The following is a 24,143-nucleotide window of genomic DNA, read 5'->3' as shown; positions in this document are numbered from 1 at the left end:
TGAACAAATTCCTAATAAAGGAAGGTACTAGCTACATTTTAGTAATGACATATGCACGGAGAGTTTCAAAGTCAGTGGTGATGATCAGAGACAAATCTGGATAGCTCATAAGCAGCTCCCACTAACTTGACTTCCTTTTCTTCAAAAATTTTATCCTTCCCAATTATTAGGATTTTTTCCATCTGAATTAAATCCTGGCTGCAGCTTAAAAATTGTGGATTAAGGTAAAATTTATCATCTCCAGGCCAAAAAGCAACTATTTGCTAACACTGACATCAGTCATTTTGGATGCTGATGTTAAAAATGGGGGTAGAAGGCTTCACAGTCTGTGTCTGAAATAGTGTGATGTTATTCCAGCAATATTCTAAGAACTAAAATAGACAGGAGCCCTAAGCACTACCTCCATCAAACCATATACACTCTGTGCCTACCTTCAGAAAAGCTGCTTATCTGAGCAGTGCTTAAGGTGCCCTGACCATTTAGTGTTTGATTTAGCAAAGCCCTTAAAACAACTTTTAAGTCCACATTTGATTCTGCCCTGTTTTTTAAGAGTATATGCTTAAATCCAATGGAAAGCTAGAGTTACTAGTTGACTCACATAGGATTTCATCACATTTTCAAGTTAGGCATGCTCTACACACATGCCTGGCAAGAAATGTGCTTTACTCAGATTCATCTGATCTAACTTTATCCGAATAAAGGTTACTCGCCCAAGCTCTTGCTATAGTCAACGGAGAGAGAGAGGGGGTGATTCATCTGATCCTAAAATAGACAGATCAACCCCAACCCTTGGTAGGATGAATTGCAGCCTGTGAGCGACGCCTCTTCACTGCATCGCAGGGAGACCGGACGCCTAATTTCCAGACTGCTGAGGTTCAGTGGGATGAATTCCACCCGCAGAGGAGACAAGGCAATAAAAAGTCCCTCTCCCTCCTTTCGCCATTTATGGAAAGCCCAGCCAGAGCTGCGGATCTTGTGCCCAGACTCAGCCCAACCTCCGCCTCATGCCTTTTACTGCCTGAATAAGCACGTCTCGTAAACTGCTGAGCGTTGGTTTTCCTCTCAAGGTGCCTATCCTTCTCCTGTGAGCAGGAGCAATGCATGGATTGAGAACAGCCTCAGTTGCTTCAAACTCTGCCTCTCCAAAAAATACTAAGTGGAGTTGTTTAATTTATTAGCTAACAAAAAAAAAAAAAAAAAAAAAGCTAATTCTATGGGTTAAATTAAGTAGGACTTTCAATGGAATTAGCATTACAAAAGCTCAATGTTTTTGGTCCCGGTGGTCAACATTTTCAAAACTGGTAGTTATCTTTAAGAAACAGCCATCTCCCTTGAGCTGGAAACAGTTTCTCAGTGACCTTTACTTTTAATATGATATCCCTAAAGAGGTCATAGCAGGAGAAACCCTCCTTCAGTATGGCTTTGCTGGAATGAAGCCACCGAAGAGTCAGAGGATATAAAGGATCCTTGGGCCAATGCAAAAGTATAGAGCTTTTGCGCAGATGGTCCTGGCTTCCAACCGGTCCCTCCAGATCCACTGAGCCAATCCAACAATTAGAGGGAAATATTCAGAAAGCAGAATCTCGCAGAGTTTCTCTCATCCATCTGCTCCTACAGACTCTGCACCAGGAGGAAATCTGGCTTGGGTAACAGAAGAAGGGTGAAATGGATTGAACAGGGCTCATAAAAGGCCAGAAGTTCAACCCAAAATGCAACCAAACCGTGAGAGCGTTTGGAAAGGACTGGGAAAAAAACATACGTCGGAAAAATATAAAAAGTCCCAACTGTAGACTGAAAAGCCGAAGCAAGAAAAGCCAAAAGCACGGTTTCTTCTGCATGACTTCAGAAAGCAAAATGCACGCCCTGTTCAATGAAATGAAGAGAGTCCCTTTGTGTCTTTTATGAGTAAAGTACATGTTTATGTGTCCTGAATGGTCACACATATAGAAATATTTCTGTATGAGCAAGTATTTGCTCCTGCCAAAACATTTTACATTAATGAACAATAGAAAATTTTCATAGAACTTGTATTTTTTGAACATTTCCATTTTCTACAATCGCCCTATGTAATATAAAACCTCCCTGTTTATACTGTCTGTATAGTACTTTCCAGGTTCTTCTTAAACAGGCAGGTTGGCTTAAATACCTGCAGCTTTTAGGATGTGATCCAGTGCCAGCCAAATTCAACGCAAACTTTCAAGCGACATCCACCTCCTTTAAACTAAGCCTTCCATGTAATTTGTATACATCTGAAGGAGGAATTTTGTTTTGCCTGAAAGTTCGCTAGTGCTTAATGTAGCTTGCATTCTCTTTTTAAAGAAAGACAATCAAATCACATAATGTAATTCATCTACATTATCAGCCTTCCCCAAAGACAAAGCACAGGCTAGACTCTGGGGCTTGAGAGGCATGTGCGAGAAAACGTTGCCTTTAAATTAGCATTAGCAGATATGAGAGGAGGGGAGGAAAAGTGAGGAAATGTTCACTGTAAAATATATACTTGATGGTATGTGCTTGTATGTTTTACAAAGGACAGTGAAGCAGAGTTTGGCAAGGTAGGGTTAGCTCCTGTAATCAAGACCAAGGGATTACTGTAATACCAAAGGCAGTATTGCCAACTCTCCCAACTTATTACCAGTCTCGACATATTACGCTGTTTTCTTTGGCTTGGCTCTGGAAATAAAACAATTTAATGAAAATCTCATATTTTAATAAAAATGAGAAAGCCTAAACTGGGGAACCAAGTGTGGAACCTTAGAGCTTGGAAAGCTAGATGGCAAACCGCTACTTTTCGTCTCTCAAATGTTACTATTTCACAAATTTTAGGTGAGCCAGTTTCATGATTTGCTTGGACTTTGGTTATGGTTTATGAACATACGGCAACGGCGATACTGAACATACACTAGTGCCAGTGGGCTGCTACAGCAAGAACAGTGTTCACTTTTGGACCTGGTGCTCTGTGTGTTTCATGTCTGTATGTTAATAAGTTCTTAAGAAAAATCTCTGTTTTTCTTTGGATCGAATCCCCAGCTCCCAAACAAACAAACTCTTCAACCAGAAATGCCTAGAAACCCCACTCCTTTCAGCAAAACCAAAGAATCCCTGTTTTTCTTTTGCCACATAGAAACTACTTTAACCAGACTGATATGTGATATTAGGGGAAGGGAATTTAAAACTTCACACTGAAGATCAGGGTCTTTGCTCTGCTAGCAAAGAAAATTGCTTTGCTTTAAGAAATAGTATCGCTGAGTTCTGCGTGGCAAATATTTCTCCACATGTGCAGCAAGGAGTGTGCTGTGTCCTTTCTGCTCAGTACAGAGACAACACAAGCTTTAGCAGTATAAATAAAATAACTGCAGATCCAAATATCCCTAATTTTGGACAAGAGGGTGGCTGTATTAGAAGTCCTAATTTAGCAAACCGTGACTTCATCACGACTTAAGCACAAAAGAGGTGCTAGAGAGCCCTGATACGTAAGTAAAGGTGGCATTTCAATGGCTCATGTGACTTTTCATCAAATTTTTAGTGTCTAAATTCAGTGGTAAGTACACCCATTGACTTACTTAACATAAAAATAAAAATAAAAAAATAAAAACAAATGTTGGACCCCTGAAACACAAAGTTCAAAGAACTTGTAAGCTACAGTGATGGATCTTCTTTAGCACCTTACTCAATTGTGTCCAGCTTTTATTCCTCACCTTGAAATATGATATTAATAGGCAAGATGTATGAAACACGGGAATACATACAAGACTCATTTTTGTAAAAGGAACACATACAGATTAAGTTAAAAAACTCTAGGCCTTTACAAACATTCAAGGATGGCTTCAGCAGGTAATGCAAGATCTTGCTGCAATCACAGGAGTGTTTTCTATTCCTTTCACAAAACATAATATACAATATACAATATACATAGTATACATCTATACTAGATGCACTGCATGACACAGTATTGCATGATTTCTGAGGAGAGGACATGAACTCTCAGTCCTAAGACTGAAATCGCACTTTAGTCTTTGGCACTTTTATGTAGAGTTGCACCTCGGAGAGAAATTTAGTATCACCAATTTTACCCTGAACATAAAGGTTTAAGAGTTACATGTTTTGTGAAAGAAAGGAGTAAACTTCAAGCTGTTTTGATAACATAAGATATTTTCCATGAGAGGCGGTCAGTCATTAAATTATCCCATAGCAAGCTAATCTGTAGTCAAGAAGGTATATCCCTCAAGTAACAGTGGTGTACCACTGCGATTTCTTAAGATGACTTTCTGCTAGTCTCAAGACCATATGATTTTCAGAGAACAAATCACATCCTGGATTGCGAGTCCATCCTGAAATTACTTGACTACAATTCTTAGTTTCAACACAGTTCTTGAAGACAAAGCTGAATCTACACTAACAGTGAGAAACAGGCAACAGGAAACTTCTAAGGTGCACATAATGCAATGGATATCGCATTATTTTTCCTCGGTGTCTCAATTCTTTCATTTTGTAGGCGTAACCAAATACGAAAACATTAAAACACAATCTCTGAGCTCAAAGCCACTTCCAAAATTGCCAAGTATAAAACTGTTACTGAACCTTTTGTTCTGTTTATCATATTAAGATACATTTTTTTGATGAAAAAATGCTAGATTGCAAGTGTAACATAATAGAACCAGCAGCACTGCCAGCAGGTCTGAGGAAGAGAGAATAATTCAGAGATATTGTCATCTGTAGTCCAATTTATATTGTCAGAGAGCAGGTTCACATTAGTCTCTGATGTCACTGCAATAATGGCATAATATAACGATTGAGCAAAGAATACCTGTGGGGTATAGCTATACAGTGCGGTATATCTATACTTGTTAAAGTATTTCAGGATTCATTCAAAGCAGAACCAGAAGAAGCAAAAGACCAGGATTAAAAGAAGAGTGAGAAAACGGTGTTCATAAAGACTTCTGAATATTTTAGCCCTTGTTTTGTAATGATGGAGCAAGCAGAATGTAGTATTTCATTGATTCAGTGGGTTCATGATTAAAATAAACGAATGTAGCAATTTAGGGGGGTTGTGTTTCCTTTTTTTTTTTGTTTTTTCTCTAACAAGGAAAAAAGCTTTTAACAATTTCTCGCGGCAGGCATAATGTGCATCTGTGCTCTGATTTACTGCACATGCTGCCTTCTCTAGCATCATGTTAAGTTAGGGTATCAGCATGGTAGGTCACACAGTGGGAGTGACCTTTTGCTAATCACTACACATCAGTTACTACTGGCACACAGCTCATTACTAAGAAACCCTCCAACTAGCTGGCTTTCAGATCTGTTCACACTTTGATTTTTTTTTCCTCCTTTTTCTTTCTTTCTTTTTTCCTCCAGACTAAAGATTATACTTTTACATAAAAGGTTCTGTTGTGTAATTTTGTCAACTAGGGTTCCAAAGTCAAAAAGGCACCCGGTTAATTTTCCATGATTATAAAAGGAGCCTGAAAATTCATACTGAAGGTAGGTCTGTAATCTTGGGTTTCATTAAAAAGGTCAGAACGTTTTTACTCACCACCTATTATTAAAATGTTCGAGGGCTGCCATTAATTTGATTTTTCAGGACACAGAAATCTCACTGGAAATTAGAATGTAATCCTGCTGTTGCTTTACTGACACTTTTCATAGGGTAGGAAATGGCTGCGGGGACTCAGAGCTCTCCTGCAATTTACAATTGGTTACGTTGGACAAATGGCAGGTGACTAATGCAAGACAAACTGTTTGCACAACCTGGGAGCATTGGGTTTAATTTCGGTTTCTGAAAGAGGAGAGAAAGTGTTTCTATTGACGTTGAACTGCGAGTTGTCCCCTGCCAATACATCTGCCACATTTAATACACAACACGCCCCCACCCCCGACAACTCGATTATTAGAGGTACAGAATTCAATAGCTTAAGAATACAAAACACAACTAGAGCAAAACGAAATGGTTTTTAACTTACCGGCCATTTGCTGAATGCCGCTGAAGGCACCCAAGTTACTGGAGGAAGTTGCTTGCTGCAGGAGCTGCAAATTAACAACACAACGCAGCAATCTATCTGACATTAATGTAACAAATGAAGATAAAACTAAAATGAGCTATCATTTCACATTTTGAGTATTTATGCTTTCCTTTACATTTATATAGTCTCTTGCTTCTGTCTGTTGTTGGAATGAACATCCCTAGAGTCAATGCTGTAAATCCATATTAATGTCTAATCTCTATTAAGAAACAGAGAGACACAAGGGAAACTCAATAACATTGCTGCTTTAAAACAATTAATCAATTTATTCTTTTTAACAACCAGGTGTTAAATCTATTTAAACCAACATAGCGTGACTAATTACAACCCTCTGTTGTCTAGTAGTTACCATAACTCATCTCTGTCAATCACGGTCCATTCTCCCCCATCTCGTTGAATCCACTTTTTTCTTTATTAACTTTACGAATCAAGCACACAGATACTCATTAGACTGGTATTTGTATATAGCAATTTAAACTACCTCAGTACTAATATATATTTTTAATTGCCAGGTAAATTGCTGTTTATAATTATATCACTATACCAAAGCATTTTATGCATACAAATTATGTCTTTATGTGTACACAGTACATATATACGGACACATTTATTTGTCTAGCTCGGAAGCACCAGGAACTCTCTGAGTTATCCAAAAGCTGCTTATCCAGACCTCTCAACTCCAGAGCCACAGGAGGCAGAGGCTCCCTCTCAGCTGTGCTGCAGGGGAGTCTCTCTTGCCCACCCAGGATATGTGCGCCTGTGGATTTCAGATTTCTCCAACGGGGCAGCAGCTAACGTCTCTTTCTCATCTTACAAACAGACCAAGGAAAATACCATTTTAAATTTATGAGAAACAAATTGCTTTCCCCTGCCATCTTCACTTTCTGTACAAGGTAGTGTGAACCACGCATGTTTAGCATTGACAGGATCACACATTAAAATGAAAGCCATTTCCAAATGAAGAGGTGGAAAATTAGAGGATTGACCCACATCATTCTAGTTTAGAGGCTGCACCATATAGATATGGCCCCTACAGTGTTGAGCTGCCTATCTGTCCTCCCCTAAGGAAGAGCTCAAATTTTATTCCAGCTATAAAAACAGACTCTAACATTTGAAAGAACAATAAAACTAATGGAATAAAATTTTATTTTGCAGAATGAGTAAACTTTAAATGCTTGCCTTGGACACTACTGACACATCTTGAAAAGCTTATTCAAATTCTCTTCCTTGTTATTTATTTTTAGACCACGTGATAAACACACAGAAGTTTTTATATAGAAGGCATGCTATGTATTCTGGAGGACTTAGCAATTTATTGCAGGGAGTTTACTATAGCTGATTTACCATGGTTCTAAAATAAATACATATAGCCCCCACCTCTGAAATGAACTTACAGCTAGGTATTGTGGTGTGAGTCCTCCAAGACCTGTGAGGTTTCCCCAAGTGGCAGTATTGAGCTGTTGCATCTGCTGTGCCAACTGCTGCTGCAAACGCCGCTGCTCCTTGTCCTTTTGGGTATCGGCAAACTTCACCACGATTGGCGAAGAGCAGCCCTGTGGTTAGACAGATTGGGAAAGACAGAAGCGTTAAATCACACCGAGTCACCCTCGCACTGTGAGCTCAGCCGTGTCCCATAGGGCCACGGGCAATGGCATGACCTGATCGCTCACCCTCTCTCTGTGATTGGCATATGTGGGACCTCAAGGACTAAGATTTCAGCTTCTTAGGAAAAGAGGTTATTGAGAAATTATTGGTTCCCCAGTCCTCTTTATAAAGCACCTTTCCTCAGGCTCTCTTTTCCTTCTAGCTATCAAAATTGCTGCCAGAGACAGCGAAGTGTACCAGTCCTCTTTAATTAAGCTTCACAGTTGATGAGATGGACGTGATGCTTCATCTGCAGTCTGTTTTCAAGGCATCGCCAAAGGGAGAGGTGTCCAACCTCCCTGCTGCCAGGGACCGCACAGCCAACACCGCCCTGCCACCACGGTCCGGCTGTGCGGTCGCGCTCGGTGCAGCTGGCTTGTGTACCCTACGTAAACAGACTGCGAGCAACCGATTTACTGCAGTGCCCATCATCAGTGGGTCACTGGTCCTTTGCATATCAAGGACCCCCAGTCCCAAGTGAGCACAAAGGGCGATGCTGCTAGGACAATTCACCCACCTGCGGTCTGCTCCCAAGCACGCTTTGTATCAAGCACCCTTGAGATGGGAACAAAGGGCAGGATGCATACCAAAAGTGACTAGTTCTGGTGATAGCAGCCCATTCTGGATTGCCACCACTTCTACTGCTTCTATGAACCTCTTGGTACATGATATGGGAGGGTTGTAAGACACCTTAGGAAACAAGGAGGCTCTAAGAAAGAACTAGAGATCTGGTCTGCAGCCTACTCCTCACCCATGTCTGAGGGACCCTTGAGAAGAAGCAGGAGGTCATTGACCAGATGGACTTTTGAGGTAAGCTAGATATTTCTCTTGGATTTCCAGTTGTGTACTCTTGGGCAAAGTCACTGAGAGAATGAGACGTGAATATGAAGGATGTCTCTGTTGCTCTTGCTCTATTGTTTTTTTTCTCTGTTAACAAATGTTTTCATATTTTACCCTTTCAAGTCTTCATTTTTTCAGATCAAGGGAGCAAACTATATACTGCAGTGATTCAGTTCTTCAAATTAATTCAAGCATTTTGTGAGTCATAGAAACTGTCAATCCGTTTTGTACTGTTTTCCAACTTCATTGGATCCAATGAATAACTTCCCTCCACCTGCCATGCTTTGTTATACTAATTTCTTGTCTAACTTCAATCTGAACACAATGATAGGAGTGAAAGGTGACTCAAGTCCAAAAAACAAAGCAGCACTTTAGCCGAAGCGTATAGCATGGGATGCAGAGTGGGGTTATACTTAACCTAACTCTTGCCATGGCTGCTCTCACAACACTGTGAACATCTTCAGAAAAGTTCCTGTCCTCTATTATTTACCAAAAGCAGCCAGGTACCTTTTCTCTGAAGAACCTCACACCAGGACAAATGATAAGAATTTTCACAATCAACAGACAAAATGATGAAATAAACCACAATAATAATATCTCTTGTATGAAGATCTCCCATCAATACTGTTCCTTTAGAATGATCTTAGAAAATCACTTGTGATTTATTATTCCACCTTCAACTCCTTTCCTGTGCATTTCATTGTAAAAATGTCTTTCAGTGTTTCAGTGAGGAAAAAAGGAGATACATACCACTCCAGCAATCAAATAAAGATTATGAAGGAATCAGCTTGTTACACAATTACCTCCCTCTAGTGATTTTTATACTAATATTAAAAACAAGACCCTTTAAAAAAAAGAAATAAAAAAGAGCTGGGGGGTGGAGGGTGTGAGAGTTTTTTCTGGTTTTGCTAATAAAAAAAGCAAGCTGTTTTTATTTAACATGAGGTTTGGTAGCACTGGGCTAAGAACAACCAGAACTTACTGCCTTTGACCTAGATGTACGGGAGAATCAAGTCTATTTCCAAATAAATAGAAATGAATTTCAAAGGTTGAAATATTATATGGCTATTTCAGTTCTCAGTTCAGCAGCTCAGCACTCAACACTACAGCTGACATCATATTTATGAATGCTTAAATGTCAGTAAATTGTATAAAAACAATATCTCTGCAATTTACGAATCTATAATTCATTTTTTCACTGTTTGCTCTATATTTCATCACTTCATCATTTTCAAGAGAGCAAACATTCTGAAGACTGAAATTATATGTAGCAAGTGCCTCTATATGAGAAAAGGGTTGTTGTTGTTGCATGAAATTTACTCCATGATAACAAATTAGTGTCTTCTACTGGTGCTGCATTTGAATGCCTTAAACAAACAAACAAAAAACCCCACAGAAATGAGACAGAAGAGCAAAAACTCTAGAGCAGCAATTATGTTTTTAAAATCAGTTGATTAAACCAGGTCAGAAAGTCAGGTGGAAAGAGTAGTAAGAGAATTCATTATTCTAGGAGACAGGTTCATCTAGACATTAACATCGCCATTGTTCGTTCTTAGCCCACTTTGAAAATTCATCTTGGTCAATGATATGTGCCAAAGAACTGAAAATAATGAAATCAGAAAAATAATTCTGCAGTAATTGGGTTGAAATGTAATTGTGTACTACATATTGTCCCCCAAGCCCACCTTTGTTTGCAAAAAACCATGAAAGAAAAGTGTCCCAAGGATCTCTGTTTCAGGCTGAGAGTTGAGATTTAACACTACCTAACCCAAGTTAACTTTTTACTAGATGATTATTGTCAAAAGCAAGGAAATTTTTTTTTGCTTAAAGGGTGATTTCTGTTTTATGCTCTTCCATTTTCTATGTTGAGAGGAAGCTCCCAGCACATACAAAAGGTGCATCTCCCTTCCTCACTCAATGACCTCCACGTCATTTAGTGCCATTTTCTTCCCAACAGCTGGTTCTGCCTTCATATTTTTCTTTGTGTTGTCAAGACAGTAGGTACAGACTCCTCACCCACGAGCTGGAGGGTGTGCTGCTTCTCTCCAAGAAGAGACTCTCAGCCTGAGCTCAACTGGCACGAAGACCCAGATGTTCAAAGTGCAAAATATTTGGAATTGCCTTGCCGATTTGGGGATCTTATTGATGACGTCTCTAAAGGAGTTGAGAAGTATTTTGATCCAAGAATAACTATTCTATAGAACTAATGTCAACAGGAGTACCACATCAAAATGCAGCCTCTTTTGGAGTACTGCATACAACAGAAGAATGGGAGAATTTGTCTGAGAGGTATTATCTCTTTAATTTTACCATCTTCTGAAGTAGAGCTGTGTAAGATTCATTTTGCTAGACAGAAAAATACATTAAAACACATGGAAAAATATAGGTAAAACACAGTATTACCAATAAACATTTCCTTTTTACTTGGAATCTAACCCAGCAAAACATATAGGTCTGAATTAATGGAGCAGTGCATGGCAGACAAATTACTACGAGTATTATTTCAGAGACTCAAAGTGGCAGTTTTTTCACAATATACTGTCAGACTGCATATATTGTATAACAGCAGTTTCTTGTAAAGATCATTTCAATTACTCTCATCTCATTGGCAGTTTCTCATCTAAAACTGTATACTCAGGGTCTAAAAATGCATTGCACTGAAAAGAAAACACATCAATTATAAAAGAAGCTCAACCAAATTCACACGTGATGTTTGGAAAGACAATAGCTTTGCAATGCCGATATCATTACTTGTAGTATACAGGAAACAGTTAGTGACATTTTCATGCACTGGCTTGGTTTTTATCTTCTCCTTCTGCTCCTCTCTCCACCCTCCCACCCCTGGTCTCCCCCCTTGGCTCATTACACAAAGCAGCTCAACGACATGACGCAATAATGATTGTTCAGCACCCAGCATGCTTTGGGAGACTAGAGCATTGCAAAGAAAAATCATTGAGAAAAAAAAATAAATTGAAAGGTCCTGGTGGAAAAATAAATAAAAAAGAAACAAGTGCACATAACATTAATGCCACCTCTGAGAAAAATCATCACTACACAAAGATACAGTATACATAATACAGTATAACATGCACTCTCCAATGATAAGCTAGAAGATCCAGAGTAAGTAAAGACTTCATACTTGTGCGGTTTTTTGTGCAAAATTCTGAAAGACCATGACAAAAATCACAGACTGAAAAAAAGTTTTAGGATTGCTAGACAAGCCGTGGCATTCAATAACCACTCCAATGAACAGACCGTTAGCCTGCAGCTATATTCACGTGAAGTGAACGGGCTTAAAGTTTTGTGTTGCTCATCGTGATAAAATAGGGGCCGTAGAGGCAGTTTGGGAGGAAATAAAGAGTGTTGCTTGTGAGGGGCCAGCCATGACACTGCTCTGTGGGAGGTGCCACGCTTCGATATGTTCTGTCATCATTAGCATTTTTATTGGCTAGATGAAGAAGGAGAAATTATATTAACTTAAAAAGAGATTCTATTTGCAGAAAAACACATGAACTAGGAACTCAGCGTGGCCTGGTTAAACCTCTTGAGCTTTTTCTCAGAGCAGCACAAACCACAACACTTAAAAATCTACGTAAAAGAAACTAAGATTTTTCTTGGGGGGGTATGTGTTAGAATTAAAGGGAATTTACTCATCAGATATACTCTGAGTATGACTGAGGAGCAGTATTCACAGCATTTTTATTTTCTGCTGAATGCCACTGAAAACAGGATCAAGAGCCGTGTTTGGATACCACACGGCAACCTCATTGTGCGCTTTCAGGTCAGTAAGAAAAATAAGCTTCACAAAGAGAGGTAGAGTGAGCCAGTAAAAAGTTTAAATCTGTGATTGTCATGTGTCTGATCTGGTCCGGGAGAGCATGGCTTTACCATTCGCAATCATTTGCACAAAGAAAACAAAGAAAGGGCAAATGATACAGTACTGTACCTCCATGGTCTGAGACTGGTGCATGGCTTTGATTGCATTCTGTGCCATTGCCCTTGTAGAAAATGTGACAAACGCACAGCCTGTGGGAACAAGGGGACAGGGAGCAGGAAAGACAAAAAACAACAAGACAAAAGGGTTGGACGCTTGTTAAACCAACACAGTCTACGAGAACGGCCACAAGACGACACTGTTCTCAGTAGTACATAAAAATAAACAACTTCTCTAGTTTATTTATCGACAGTGCTGACTTGCTAATCTGACCATAGATGAAAGAAAAAAATTAGGTGGGGATGGGTGAGGAGAAAGGGGGGTTTCCTTTAATTTTTTTTCTTTTTCCTTTTTTTGTTTTGTTTTTGTTCTTTAGCCACAGGGTTTGAAATTAGTAAGGCTCTTATATAGACTTTGGATTGCATAATTTAATCTATTCAGGCCATGTATTAACAATTGCTTGCTATGGCTTTTGTGCAGGTAAATTGTGGATAGTGAATAAATGACTGGCATCACTGGCAGCTGAACTGGGAATTTGAAGGAGTCCATAAAGTCATATTTCCGTGATGCACCAAGAATAACCATGCAAATAGGAATGAGAAAAACTCCACTGTGTAGCCTGTGACTAAGTGTGAAAAGACTCAGACAAAATTCAGTAATGTAGGTGGTATGTCAACATTTAAGAAAATAACATATTAAAAGTAAAATCTTTACAGTTTTTGTTTCTCCAAGTCCTAGATACAAGTATAATTCCTTGATCTATGAAAGCTACCACCAACTTGAACAATCCTGAAGCTGTGTGCATGAATAACTGAAAAATCACTTTTTTCCCTCCACAGCCTTTTAAATCATAGTGAAAAGCCAGCAGGCTAATGCCTGGGCTGTTTTTCCACCCTTTAACTATTGTCAGTCATACCTACACCAGGCATGGTACAGGTCAACCTTTTTAGTACATGACTCACTGCCCTTTTGACTAATAAAAACATTGCCTTCTGAGATTTACATTTTATTCTTCATGCACCCTTGGGCATCTTAAAGAAAAAGACTGTGAAATTAATGCAGATTCAGGCTGATTTTGTAATAATACCATGGCACACTAAAAGCTTAGCTAAAGCAACACAGACTTATTTCACTTGTGATCTCTAATGACTTTAAAAGTGCATTGATTTTCAGCTCCCTTAGCCTTGCACAGTTTGAACTTCGGTTTCAGAGAATAATTTAGTGTTCCACTCAATTTCCTCAAAACATTATTATTATTACTACTTAAAAGATTTCCAAATGAAGCAAATCTAAGCACTGAGAGGGTAAAGCATATTGTCATTTTAGAGCTAATGCATGAAAGCTACATTCTGGCATCAAAAATACAATATTGTTGCCCCTGTGGCCAATGGGCAAAATAAACCATTTTGCAATCCAACAAGCAACAGATTGTTTGGTTTATGCAAATCAATTTGAGGCATAAAATACCTTTTCTTTTTTTGCTCCGTATGTACCTGGTAAGATTATCAAGTCAAGACTGTATTCACATTTTAATCAAACAACAGTAAGAGAAAGCAATGCCTGATCATTACCCAAAAGCACTACATCTAGTCATGAAAATAAAGTCAATGCATTTTTGCATCATGCGGTATTTTTTTCTTTCTTTACTGTAAAGGCCCTTGATACAAGAGAACCTAAGCTGGCTTATGTACCTCTGACTGAGCAGTGAGCATAATAAAATCAGAAGTCAGAATTCTTTTACGCGAACTGCACGGCAGCGTTGTGACTTTACGTATTTCTCAGGTAACGTAACAGCTGATGATGTCTTACTGCTGTTTAGCCACACTACGTGTTGCTAAACTATTCTTATTCAGCGACAAATTTCTGTCAAAGAAAATGATGTAACAAAACAACTTTCTGTATGGCAATCTAGACAAAATGTGCAGTAGAAGGGTAAATAAACTACAGCACCGCCGCTAGATTCCATAGTGCTGCTGTGCGCTAAAATTAGAGAGGCCCAAATTTACCATCAGTCTCAAAGTAATCTCTCTTAAAAACATTTCTGTTATTATCATTAACAGAGGAAATAACACCAAGGGTTTTCGTTTATCGTCTGGCAAATTCAATGGGGGATGAGCACAAATAGAGATATACTGGAGGGCAGGCAAGAAACCCCATACAGAGCCTTGAATAATATTGTTTATAATGGTCAAGAAACTGCTTCATTCACTTCTTCTGCTCTCATTTTCCAGGAGTGTGTACCATAGTGACAATTACTGAATGGAGGTTTAGAATGCATAAGAAGCATGTAAAATGTCAACAAAAATCAATAAGACACAGTTTATGCATTTATCACAATTTCTACCCAGCAGTACTGCTGTAAGTAACTTACTGAGAGCTGTTGCAATTAGCAGGTCTCAAAAGAAAAGTGAATCGGCAGAGAAATAAAGCTGCACTCCTCTCAAGATAAAGCAGACTCTCCCTTCCCTCCCTTCAGCTTTTTCTCTTTTTTAACCACAAAGCTCGGCTGCTGGGGACTTTCAGTGCCCAACGCTACTGCGAAATGTCCCTCCTCATTCCTCAGCCCAGGCCCTTGTGGCCTTTGTCGCCGAGTGAAAAGACCTTCGTAGCAGATCTCTGTAACGGGCCATATAGCAAGCTACCAATTTAAAAGAAACTTGTTCTCCGGGCAAGGGGAATGCCTGATGAATGAGGTTATGCAGCTTGAATATGAGCGTTTGGAAACAGCATTCCACAGAGAAGACAGGACTGCATTTTAATTACGGTTTGCCAGCCAGAGGCTACAAGGTTAGGTCCCCTTGTTATCTCCAGCCGGCAGGCCATTTCCCACCGATGGACAGTGGCCATTTGCACAGTAAATACCCAATTTGCCTCAATAACCATGGTAAAAATTCAGTAGACAACCTTATTTCTAAACTATTTGAAAACCTAGACCTTCAGTTGTTACCATCAAGCACCCCAATTAAATGCTAGCTAATTTAACAATCTTTCCAGATGTTGCTACGTGTATTCACATTCAAAGGTTATTTTTTCAGCTACCAAACCTGGACACTCACACACAAAATTTGTATATTTATTATGTGTGCACATATATTTTATTATGTGCGAAACACGGGATCCTATATATTTTATTATGTGTGAACCATGGGATCCTTTTCTTCACGACCAGACCGCCACACTGGAGGGGAGCTAAGGCTGTACCACAGGCCCACTGACCCACTGAACTTGCACATGTAATTTAGGTATTCAGGAAAGCTGTTCTCCTGGGATGCTCGTATTCTCTGCCACAGTCAATGGCAGTACCTTTATTTTCCTATATGGGGTACACATGTGCTTTAGGAGGATGGTTTTGTTGGGCACCTAGAATTGAATCAGAAGCTGGTGTCTAAGGACACTGGATTTCACTTTTTAAGCCAGAGGAGCTCTGAGGGGCTGGGAGAAGCTCTCACGGATACAGGGGTCTGTTGGGAACGTACTGCCGGCTTTAGGACGCGAGTCACAGCTGTAAGAGGACAAGGCTAATCAGATTTCATGCCTCGTGGCGCAAGGAAACAAGAAAGATTTCCGTGGCCTCTTACCTCATCCTATGAAACACTGCGTTGACTGTAGTGCTGCGGGCCGAGGTCCTCCGGACCAACAGCTACAAGCCAACTATTTCTGTCCTACCATACTGTGTCCCGATACTTCAATTACTCCCTTCTTATTGGAGCTATGGAGCTCTCTGGGAGAGAAAACATGGAGAGAGGGATATTTCTGTAGCTAACGCTTTGAAATTCCTTCATTTTGTACCACCAGCTCCCTAACCCCCTCCCCCCCCCAAAAAAAAGTCCTTTTGTAAATACAGCCAACCTGCAAACCACCTTGCAATTACTTCTCACCTCTGGTTTCAAAATGTCGGGAGTCACTAATAGAAACAAAAGGGGAGGGAGAAAGGAGGTCTGAAGAGTTTTAGTCGCTTCTCCAAAGCTGCCGTCTCACCCCCTGCGCCAGGGAAATGGCTGACGGGGGAAGCGCTGCTTGCAGTGATTTCCTCCTGCAGGCAGAATCGGAGGGACACACCCAGCCCTGTCCCAGAAGATATTTGGAGCACATTGTCACATTTGCCACCTCGGCTGAGAGAACATCTATACTCACAGGGTTGGTCCTTACACCCCTTCCACCCCAAACTGAAAGAGAATTTTGAAGAGGCTGTGAAATTTGATCAGCTTCCTCCTCGACCCGTGCCATCCCTCCAAACCTAGGGCTTGCTGCTCGAGCGATTGAATTATTTGAAATATTTTAAAACGCTCAGCACTGCCACACTCCAGCTCCCGCTTCCCTCGATTCTTCTCATCTCAGGCTTTCATAGACTGTTTTAAAACGTTCAGTCAGCAGTTCATGCACAGTCTAACATAACATCAATACTTGCGAGCTGTAAGTGGAGTAGGGCATTTTTAAGTATGGAAGCCTCAAGGTAAGGGGTCTGATTTCACACCTACGCAAGAAACCTCCCACATAAAACTACTGTGGTCTACCAGAGGTTTTAAAGCCCCCAAACCCTCAGTGAAGCCAAAGGGAGATGCAAAACCCCTAGACCTTTCTGAATCAGGCCTAGAGTTAAAAATGGAAGTTTAAAAACCATGGCTTTAAAGTTCTGGAGATGAAAGAAAGGCAGCTGTAATCAATTTTTACAAAAAATATACAGTGACCCCTCTGACACAGAAGTAGTTCAAGAGATTTTCAAAGTCATCTGAGCAATTGCAGAGCTACGTATGGTGGCCGCGCAGCTGGTAGTGTAATGGTTGCACTACAGCTTCCGAGTTCAGCATAAACAACATTTTTCTTCAATTCCTCTGAAGAAACAATAGTGAAAAGCTGCCAAAATACTCCTGGAAGAAGGATTTGGGATCCTCTGAGATGAAAGCCTCTATTTAAAGAAAAAGATAAGGCTCAAATAAAAAGCTATGGAAATTGAAGCGTGATAAAAATAAGCTCTAGTTGTGTTAAAATATTTCTAACTGAGATTGTAAAGCAGAATTTCCCTTTTTTACACTGTGCTAATATAGCACAGTCTAAAGAAACGAACAGCCTGGGAAACAGGCTTCTAATGAAGACATCACACAAAAATCTCAGTGGTTAATATACATTTCAGCTACAAATTTAGACATCGAATTGTACGGACATTTGGTCATTAGGTATTTTTTGCTTAAGACACACAACAACATGTCTGAGACCAAGTGCAACAACTCAGCCCAAAGTAAAGCGGTTTGAAAAAGTCACAGTGAAGCTATTTAGTTTATGCATATCAGGCACACAAAGGTAATAACAGGCACATCCTATAAACATGCCTTATCTCTTTGGCTTCACTGACTTCTCTTGACTATCAACCAGATGACAAATTCTAGATTTTGAATTTCCTGAAGTTCATGGTTCACTTGAAGCGTTTCTAATTGGACAAACAATTAACCACCTTGCAAAGTACAGACTTCAGTAACTGGAATTTACACAAAACCAGAATCGAACGGGCACTAAAGACCCACTCTAACAGTGCCTCGATGACCCTCTTGCTGGAAAGAAACTCTTGTAAACGATTTCGTTTCAGACTTTTCTCTGGGGAGGGATTGCTGCGAAGATGCAGTAATGGAGATCTGAGATGTAGTGTTACTGGCTAAAGGCCAGCAGAGACACTGGTCACTTGGATGTGTTCATCTCTTCCCAGCTTTGAAAGAGTTTCACCCGGAGAAAAAAGACTATTAAATGTGCCATAATGATTGGAAAAAAATAAAGTGTTACCATATTGCAGCAGAAGAAACAGGGCACAGAGGTGCTTCTGAAGAGCAACTAAAAATACAGCATTTCTACCACGCTCGTCTCCCATCACCGATACACAGGTCAGAAGGCGGCCCCTAATCCAGGCTGCTCCCATGGCTCGCACTTTTATGTTACCTTGGCTCATGAAGGAGCAGTAAATATCCATAAGGAAAAACAAACAGGCAGAAAATCTCCTCATCTACCCTTCACTGCAATTAACTATGATGCAAATACTAATTTTCTTTTACCAATTCATCAAGAAAACCCCATAATCTCAAAGTTATGAATGGCTTTTCATGAAATTAAATTGCCCGACCACGGTATAACTCTCCATGTCACTTCTAACCTGCTCTTAAAGTAAAGAAAGAAAGAAAAAAAATCCTTGTAATCAATGTCTGGAGAAATGTTCACTTGTCCCATGTGCCTGGCAAGATTTTGCTAAAAAATCATACAATGAAGAGTGTAGAAGATGTAGGATATGCATTTGGAGCTTTTCCACAATTTTCATGGTATATCCAACTGCCTGTATATGTTATTAGCAGCTTTTTTCAGTGCATACTATTAACCCAGTTGACTTCTTTCTGGTATCTGCTATATAAATCGGCATATAGTAATACAGCAGAATAATTTGCTGTGTGGTGCTCCTGTGATAAGCATAAGAGGATTTTTTTAATCATCATTACAGATGGTAATAATTCCTAAAGCGATACAGGGATATTGATCCACTGATCTAAAAAAAGCATTTTACTTTAAAAGGCAGAGGAGCATCGCTATCCTTATTTTAAGAAATGGGGTAACGGAGAGATGATGAGAGACCGACTCACGTAGGGTCAATACAGCACATCAGTGGTACAGCTACAAATCAAACCTGGGTGTTTCTGGCTATTTTGGCACACTCCAGCTATCATTGCATGGCTGCCTGTGTTGGCATCTGTGGTCATGTAGACATTACGTAGTGCTAGGAGTCAGGAGGTCTGAAAGTTTCCTTAAGCCGTTTACAATAAGTGATTTAAAATCTTAATCATCTGAGGCAGTTCACTTCTGCTTTTTCATGATAATGAAGCTTAGCACATGATATCACAATCATGAATTTTTGTAAAGCATACTTAGCTCTTCAGAAAAAGTGCTGGATTAAACAACCCTGCAGGCTGAATCCTTCTCTTTGAATAATGGATATAGTACAGGCAGTGGCAAGCTTCTTTAGATAGTCCCATGAACCCTGCTAAAGCGAAGGCCAGCCTCCATGTCTGTTGAGTCTCTGGTTCCTTTATCTCTACAGCCAACAGGCTATTTTTATTTTTTAATACTTTTCACAGCTAGGAATTACTCTCTGACAGCCAACTAATTTCACAGGGACTATCCCAGAGTCTTTGGAAGGCAATGCCTTTTGGTTGCTGCCTATTTCTTGTAGCTTGGCGGAATATAACAAGTTATAGATATAAACAATTATTTCTGAGATGGAGGAGCAAACAACAGTGGGAGAAAAAAATGACTCAAGGAAAAAAAATCTCAGTTTCTTTAAAATATACAGGAGCTTTGTATCATTATTTTAGTCTCTTTTTAAGATGAATTTCAAACAGCTGACAATAGGAATTTGGAGAGGAAATGTTGATGGTCCATTATCAGTAGTGACAGCAATGGGTGCGACTTTATTAAAGTTCTGTCAACTCCTGGCTAGAAACTACGATAGAAACAACCAGTTCCATCTCTCTTCCTCTTTCTCTTTATCTTAGCACTTATATCACACTCATCACAAAGTGTTACATTTTCCCTTGATGCCACAGGATAGGTTTTCGTCTTGCTACCAGAGCCATGTGGCACACTACAACCCTACGTCCCGCCTAGGGGTTGACAGCAGACTGTTACCGTGCTGGTCATACGGTTGCTGTTGTAGTGTAGACATGGCCTAAGCCGACGGAAAGCTTTTTACTCTGTATTAAGAAAAAAAAAAAGCAGCACAAACCAAAACTGTTCTCCTGAGCAGTGTAACCTGGAGCTACCCCTTGCAACTATCTGCTGGCAATAAAGATTATTTGCCTGAACCCTTTATCAAAACTCGAAAGTTGGCATAAATACCAACGAATATACTTCTCTAGCTCTTTTTGTCCGAGATACTATGATGTGCACTTTTTATGCAGTTGACAAGAGATGCCAAACAGAGTTTATTGGACCATATTTCCATCCCACTGCTGTGAGCACTGTGAGTTCCTGAAGGTCTGGCATGGTGAGGACAGTGTTTTCCTAAGACAGTGACTATTTTTCATTCACCCCTCTGTGTCTGGGAGGGAAGCACATCCGGACGGGTGCTGGGAAACAAATACTGTTTGTGCAAACAGAATTAACATCTTGGAAGCGGTAACATGAATTAAAACTCGTTAAGTATTGGAACTCGTTACAAAGATTTAACTGTATAAATTCTCCCTCTTTCCTCAGTGGTGCAGCTTTTCACCCTGTGCTTTTTCAGCCAAGCTCCCTCTACTGCAAATCTCCCTTAGCACTTTTCATTTCAACTGCAATACCAACCATTTTCCCAACACTTTGCCTGCTCCCATGGAGTGGTGGTTTTGTGAAGCTGATAAAAATCTGCCTGAGAACCTGGCTGGCACAGCTGAGCTCATTTTCAAGTGTGAACATCGGTGTGTAGAAAGCAATTCAAGTTTAACAAGGCATGATGCATGAGGGCATGATAGAATACCAGTCGTGATTGTGACTGAAATAAACCTGGCAGAGAGGATACAGTTCTGCTACGACTACTGGTGTGTGACCTACCTGGACCGAGATCTTCAGCCTCCAGCAGAAGAGAGCAGCACATTAACTCCATGGTTCTGCTGGCTGGCAGATGACAATGCCCTGCCTGATATGTTGGTGATATGGCTTAAAAATCTCAGCTTCTGATTATCGTGAGATTGCTATTTATGACAGAACAAAACTACCCCCCATCCTTACTTCCTCTGTGGATTTCATAATTAACTTTTTTATGCTTGTACTATGCCCAATGTCTGTTGAATAAAAGCAAGTATGCAGTGGGATTTTTATGGACCCCAGAAAAGATCCATTTCTTTGTTGGGTGATGCTGAGGAGTCAATTAAATCTTTTTGAGGCTCAAAACATCTTGTTATTTCAGCAGTTACTTCGCTCCTTTCCACTTGTGTCTTCCATCACCCCTTCCCTGTGCTACTTAAAAAGTGAAATCAGTGAAAATCAGAAATATTTGTTTTGCTTCAATGTTGAGTCTAGACAGATAATGACAGCACTCTACTCCATCATTTAACATTCATTACTGAGTGGGAACCAGCCTCAGGCCTTTCCCCTGGTCTTCTCCAAGGCACGATCCTGAGGCTCTCCTTGCCTGAAGGGACTGCTGCATCCCAGCCCCCAAACTTTTGGGATTGCAGACTAAGCATGCGGACTAAGACACATAAACGTAAGTTTGTAATTTCTTGGGGCTCCCTATTTATTGACAGAGTATCTTTTCAACACGTCCTTATTATTCAGAAGCAGTATAGCAAGTGCTTTCAAGCAGCACCATGAAATATAGGAATATCTGCAACTTCCCCTGCTGAAATTTATAGGCATTTTGAAGAAGCTGGACTGCACACAAAACAAAACACCCCATGCACAAATTGCTGCACAGAATACTGCAGATCATAAGAGTCTACTGGAAACAAGGAGATCCAGAAGTAAAGAAAAATATCTATACTTATACCTATATCTATATGCAAAATGGGTACTATTATTTTTTCTGTGCCTTTTGAAAATGTAATAAAATGCATAAACTGTGCTTTCTATGCTTGTTTTCTTTTTTTTTTTTTAATTTCTATACAAACAGAAGTGATGTTCTTCACAGCTCCACACTTAAAATTACTTTACTCCCCATGCTGTTAAATGGCCATGGCTAGTACCACAGCATCCTTCCCCACTGACCGATGGGACTATCACTATTTTCTTTTCCACTCAGCACCACCTGGCACTGACTTTTTGAGAAGGTTCACGCTCCAAGAATGATTTTGGGTCCATATACCAAGGAGTTAATATGCAGGCTGGGTCATCAATATACATTTATTTTTCTCTCCAATATGTTTTCAGAGAGCCTTTGCCCAAAAGGCAGTTTTGCATTCAAAAGGGATCACCAGCAATAGCTTCAATAGAAGCCTGTGCTGCACTTCATTTCCAAAGTTCAGGTCGGACGCTTGACCACTCTCGGTGGTGCTGCTTAACACCTCTGCCCTGTTTTTTGGGTTGTGATACAGGCACAAGATTTAAAAGCACTTTTTACAAAGTTTTATCCAGGCAAAGCTCTCAAGTTCAAGCTAACCTCTTTGTTTCCGAGTTAACGGCAGACCTATGTTTTGCATATAGTTATAGAAAACACAGGAACGGAGGAGATGATAGTGCTACGGTGAGGGCCAGTTCCCATGACTCTGTATGACTTCAAGCAGTCACTTACAGCCCTTCTTTTTTGTTTGTTTTGTTTTTGGCCTTACGCTACAAAGCAGAAAGGGGTCAGGGAAGGATCTTTGATTTTGTAAGAGCAGAAAACTGAGGGTGTTTTCTCAGGGTGCAGAGGAACCTTTCCAGCTGACAAACAGGGCGATAACGCAAGTTAATCTGTTGGCACCGAGACCTTTCTGACACTGGAAATAAAAGGCGATAATTTCAGTCACTGTGAAAAGTTCACGTGGATACCTTCATCACGTGGGACGTATTGCAGCGTAACCTCTAGCTAGAGACAGTGGCTATGCCTACCCTGGCTGTGACACAGAGCTCCCAATTAGCACTTAAGGAAAGAGACTTTACAGACTGCACACTCACCTCTGCTCAGCCCATCCGGTCCCCGAAGGATTCGGCATTCTTCTATCTGGCCAAACGGAGAAAACATCACCCTGATATCATTCTCATTACACTTCTTCGAAACCATTCCTATGAACAATTTTCTGTCTTCCACAGCTAGAAGATAAAAATAATGAATGAGCAAAGGCCATTTCATCTTTTTCCTGTGATCAATGCTTCATTACCACATCAAACCAAGCTCCAGTCATGTGAGTCTGGCTCTGTAACTGAAGACAAGTCCTAAGGCAAACACTTTATACTTACAAGCTCCCTTCCCCCTTCTTCCTCCACCCCAAATCTCTCATTTTTCTTTCTTTCTCTCCTTTTTCCAGTGGTGCTTGCTGTTTATAGAACACATTAATTGGCTGCCTTAGTCATCCTGCATATGCCTACCCATCACGGCTTCTAAGAGAAAAGCATCCTCTGTTAGAGAGACTTTTAAAGATATCCTTGCATAGATTTTAATTCAGATAAATTCCCTCACCTCCCTCATGTGTGAAAGAAATCATGAGGGGGTGAGGGTGAAGATGGGATTGTACGCGTAATGATATCAGCTAATGAAAAATATTCCTGAGACATGTTTTCAGAGAGCGGCTCCTATCTGAGCTTTCAATTTCAGCCAACTTAATGCATGGCACTCGAAAGGCAGATGTGTAATGACTGCTCGGGAAAAAGAATGCATTAAATGTTCCTGCTTTTTTTTTCAGACAGCCACAGCCCTCTCCCCTTCAGGGGGACACGAGGCACGTTCCAGGGCATCACTTGAACAGGGGGGCTGCAGAATGCTCTCCCAGAGCCAAACCCTTTGATATGTAATCGTGCTGAGTTTGCAAAAAAAAAAAAAAAAAAAAAAAAAAGGTGCTTTACCTGAATTATTGGTAGAATATTCCCTGCCTGCATTGTCACCCAAATCGGCAACAGCTAAACCGCTGTAGCAGGACACACGCAGTCCTGTTAGTCAAACTCAAATTTACAGGTCTAAAGCTGTGGACTCTTGTCAAAAATGAAACAGGTCATCAAAACTTAATTCACCCTGGATGACTTAAAAATGTTAATGCGCCCTCCCATCTATCTTAAATATCTAA

General features: G+C 40.2%; 1 protein-coding gene across 1 annotated transcript in view; it reads right to left on the bottom strand.

The window, feature by feature from the left end:
* LOC104621462 (CUGBP Elav-like family member 2) overlaps positions 1 to 24,143 on the bottom strand; it is a gene marked incomplete at its 3' end in the record, with an annotated part of 38,504 nt that overhangs the window by 4,421 nt on the left and 9,940 nt on the right. Inside the window, exons 3-6 of the mRNA XM_010287962.1 lie at positions 23,041 to 23,175; positions 12,451 to 12,530; positions 7,415 to 7,573; positions 5,961 to 6,024 (exon numbers count right to left, since the gene is read on the bottom strand). Of these exons, the coding sequence (XP_010286264.1) occupies positions 5,961 to 6,024; positions 7,415 to 7,573; positions 12,451 to 12,530; positions 23,041 to 23,175 (438 nt within the window). The remainder of the gene's footprint in view (positions 1 to 5,960; positions 6,025 to 7,414; positions 7,574 to 12,450; positions 12,531 to 23,040; positions 23,176 to 24,143) is intronic.

This window comes from Phaethon lepturus, unplaced genomic scaffold, assembly GCF_000687285.1.
Source record: "Phaethon lepturus isolate BGI_N335 unplaced genomic scaffold, ASM68728v1 scaffold51065, whole genome shotgun sequence".
Classification (NCBI taxonomy): Eukaryota; Metazoa; Chordata; class Aves; order Phaethontiformes; family Phaethontidae; genus Phaethon; species Phaethon lepturus.
Note: the sequence above shows the minus strand (reverse complement) of the source record. Positions and strands in the feature narration are given on the sequence as shown.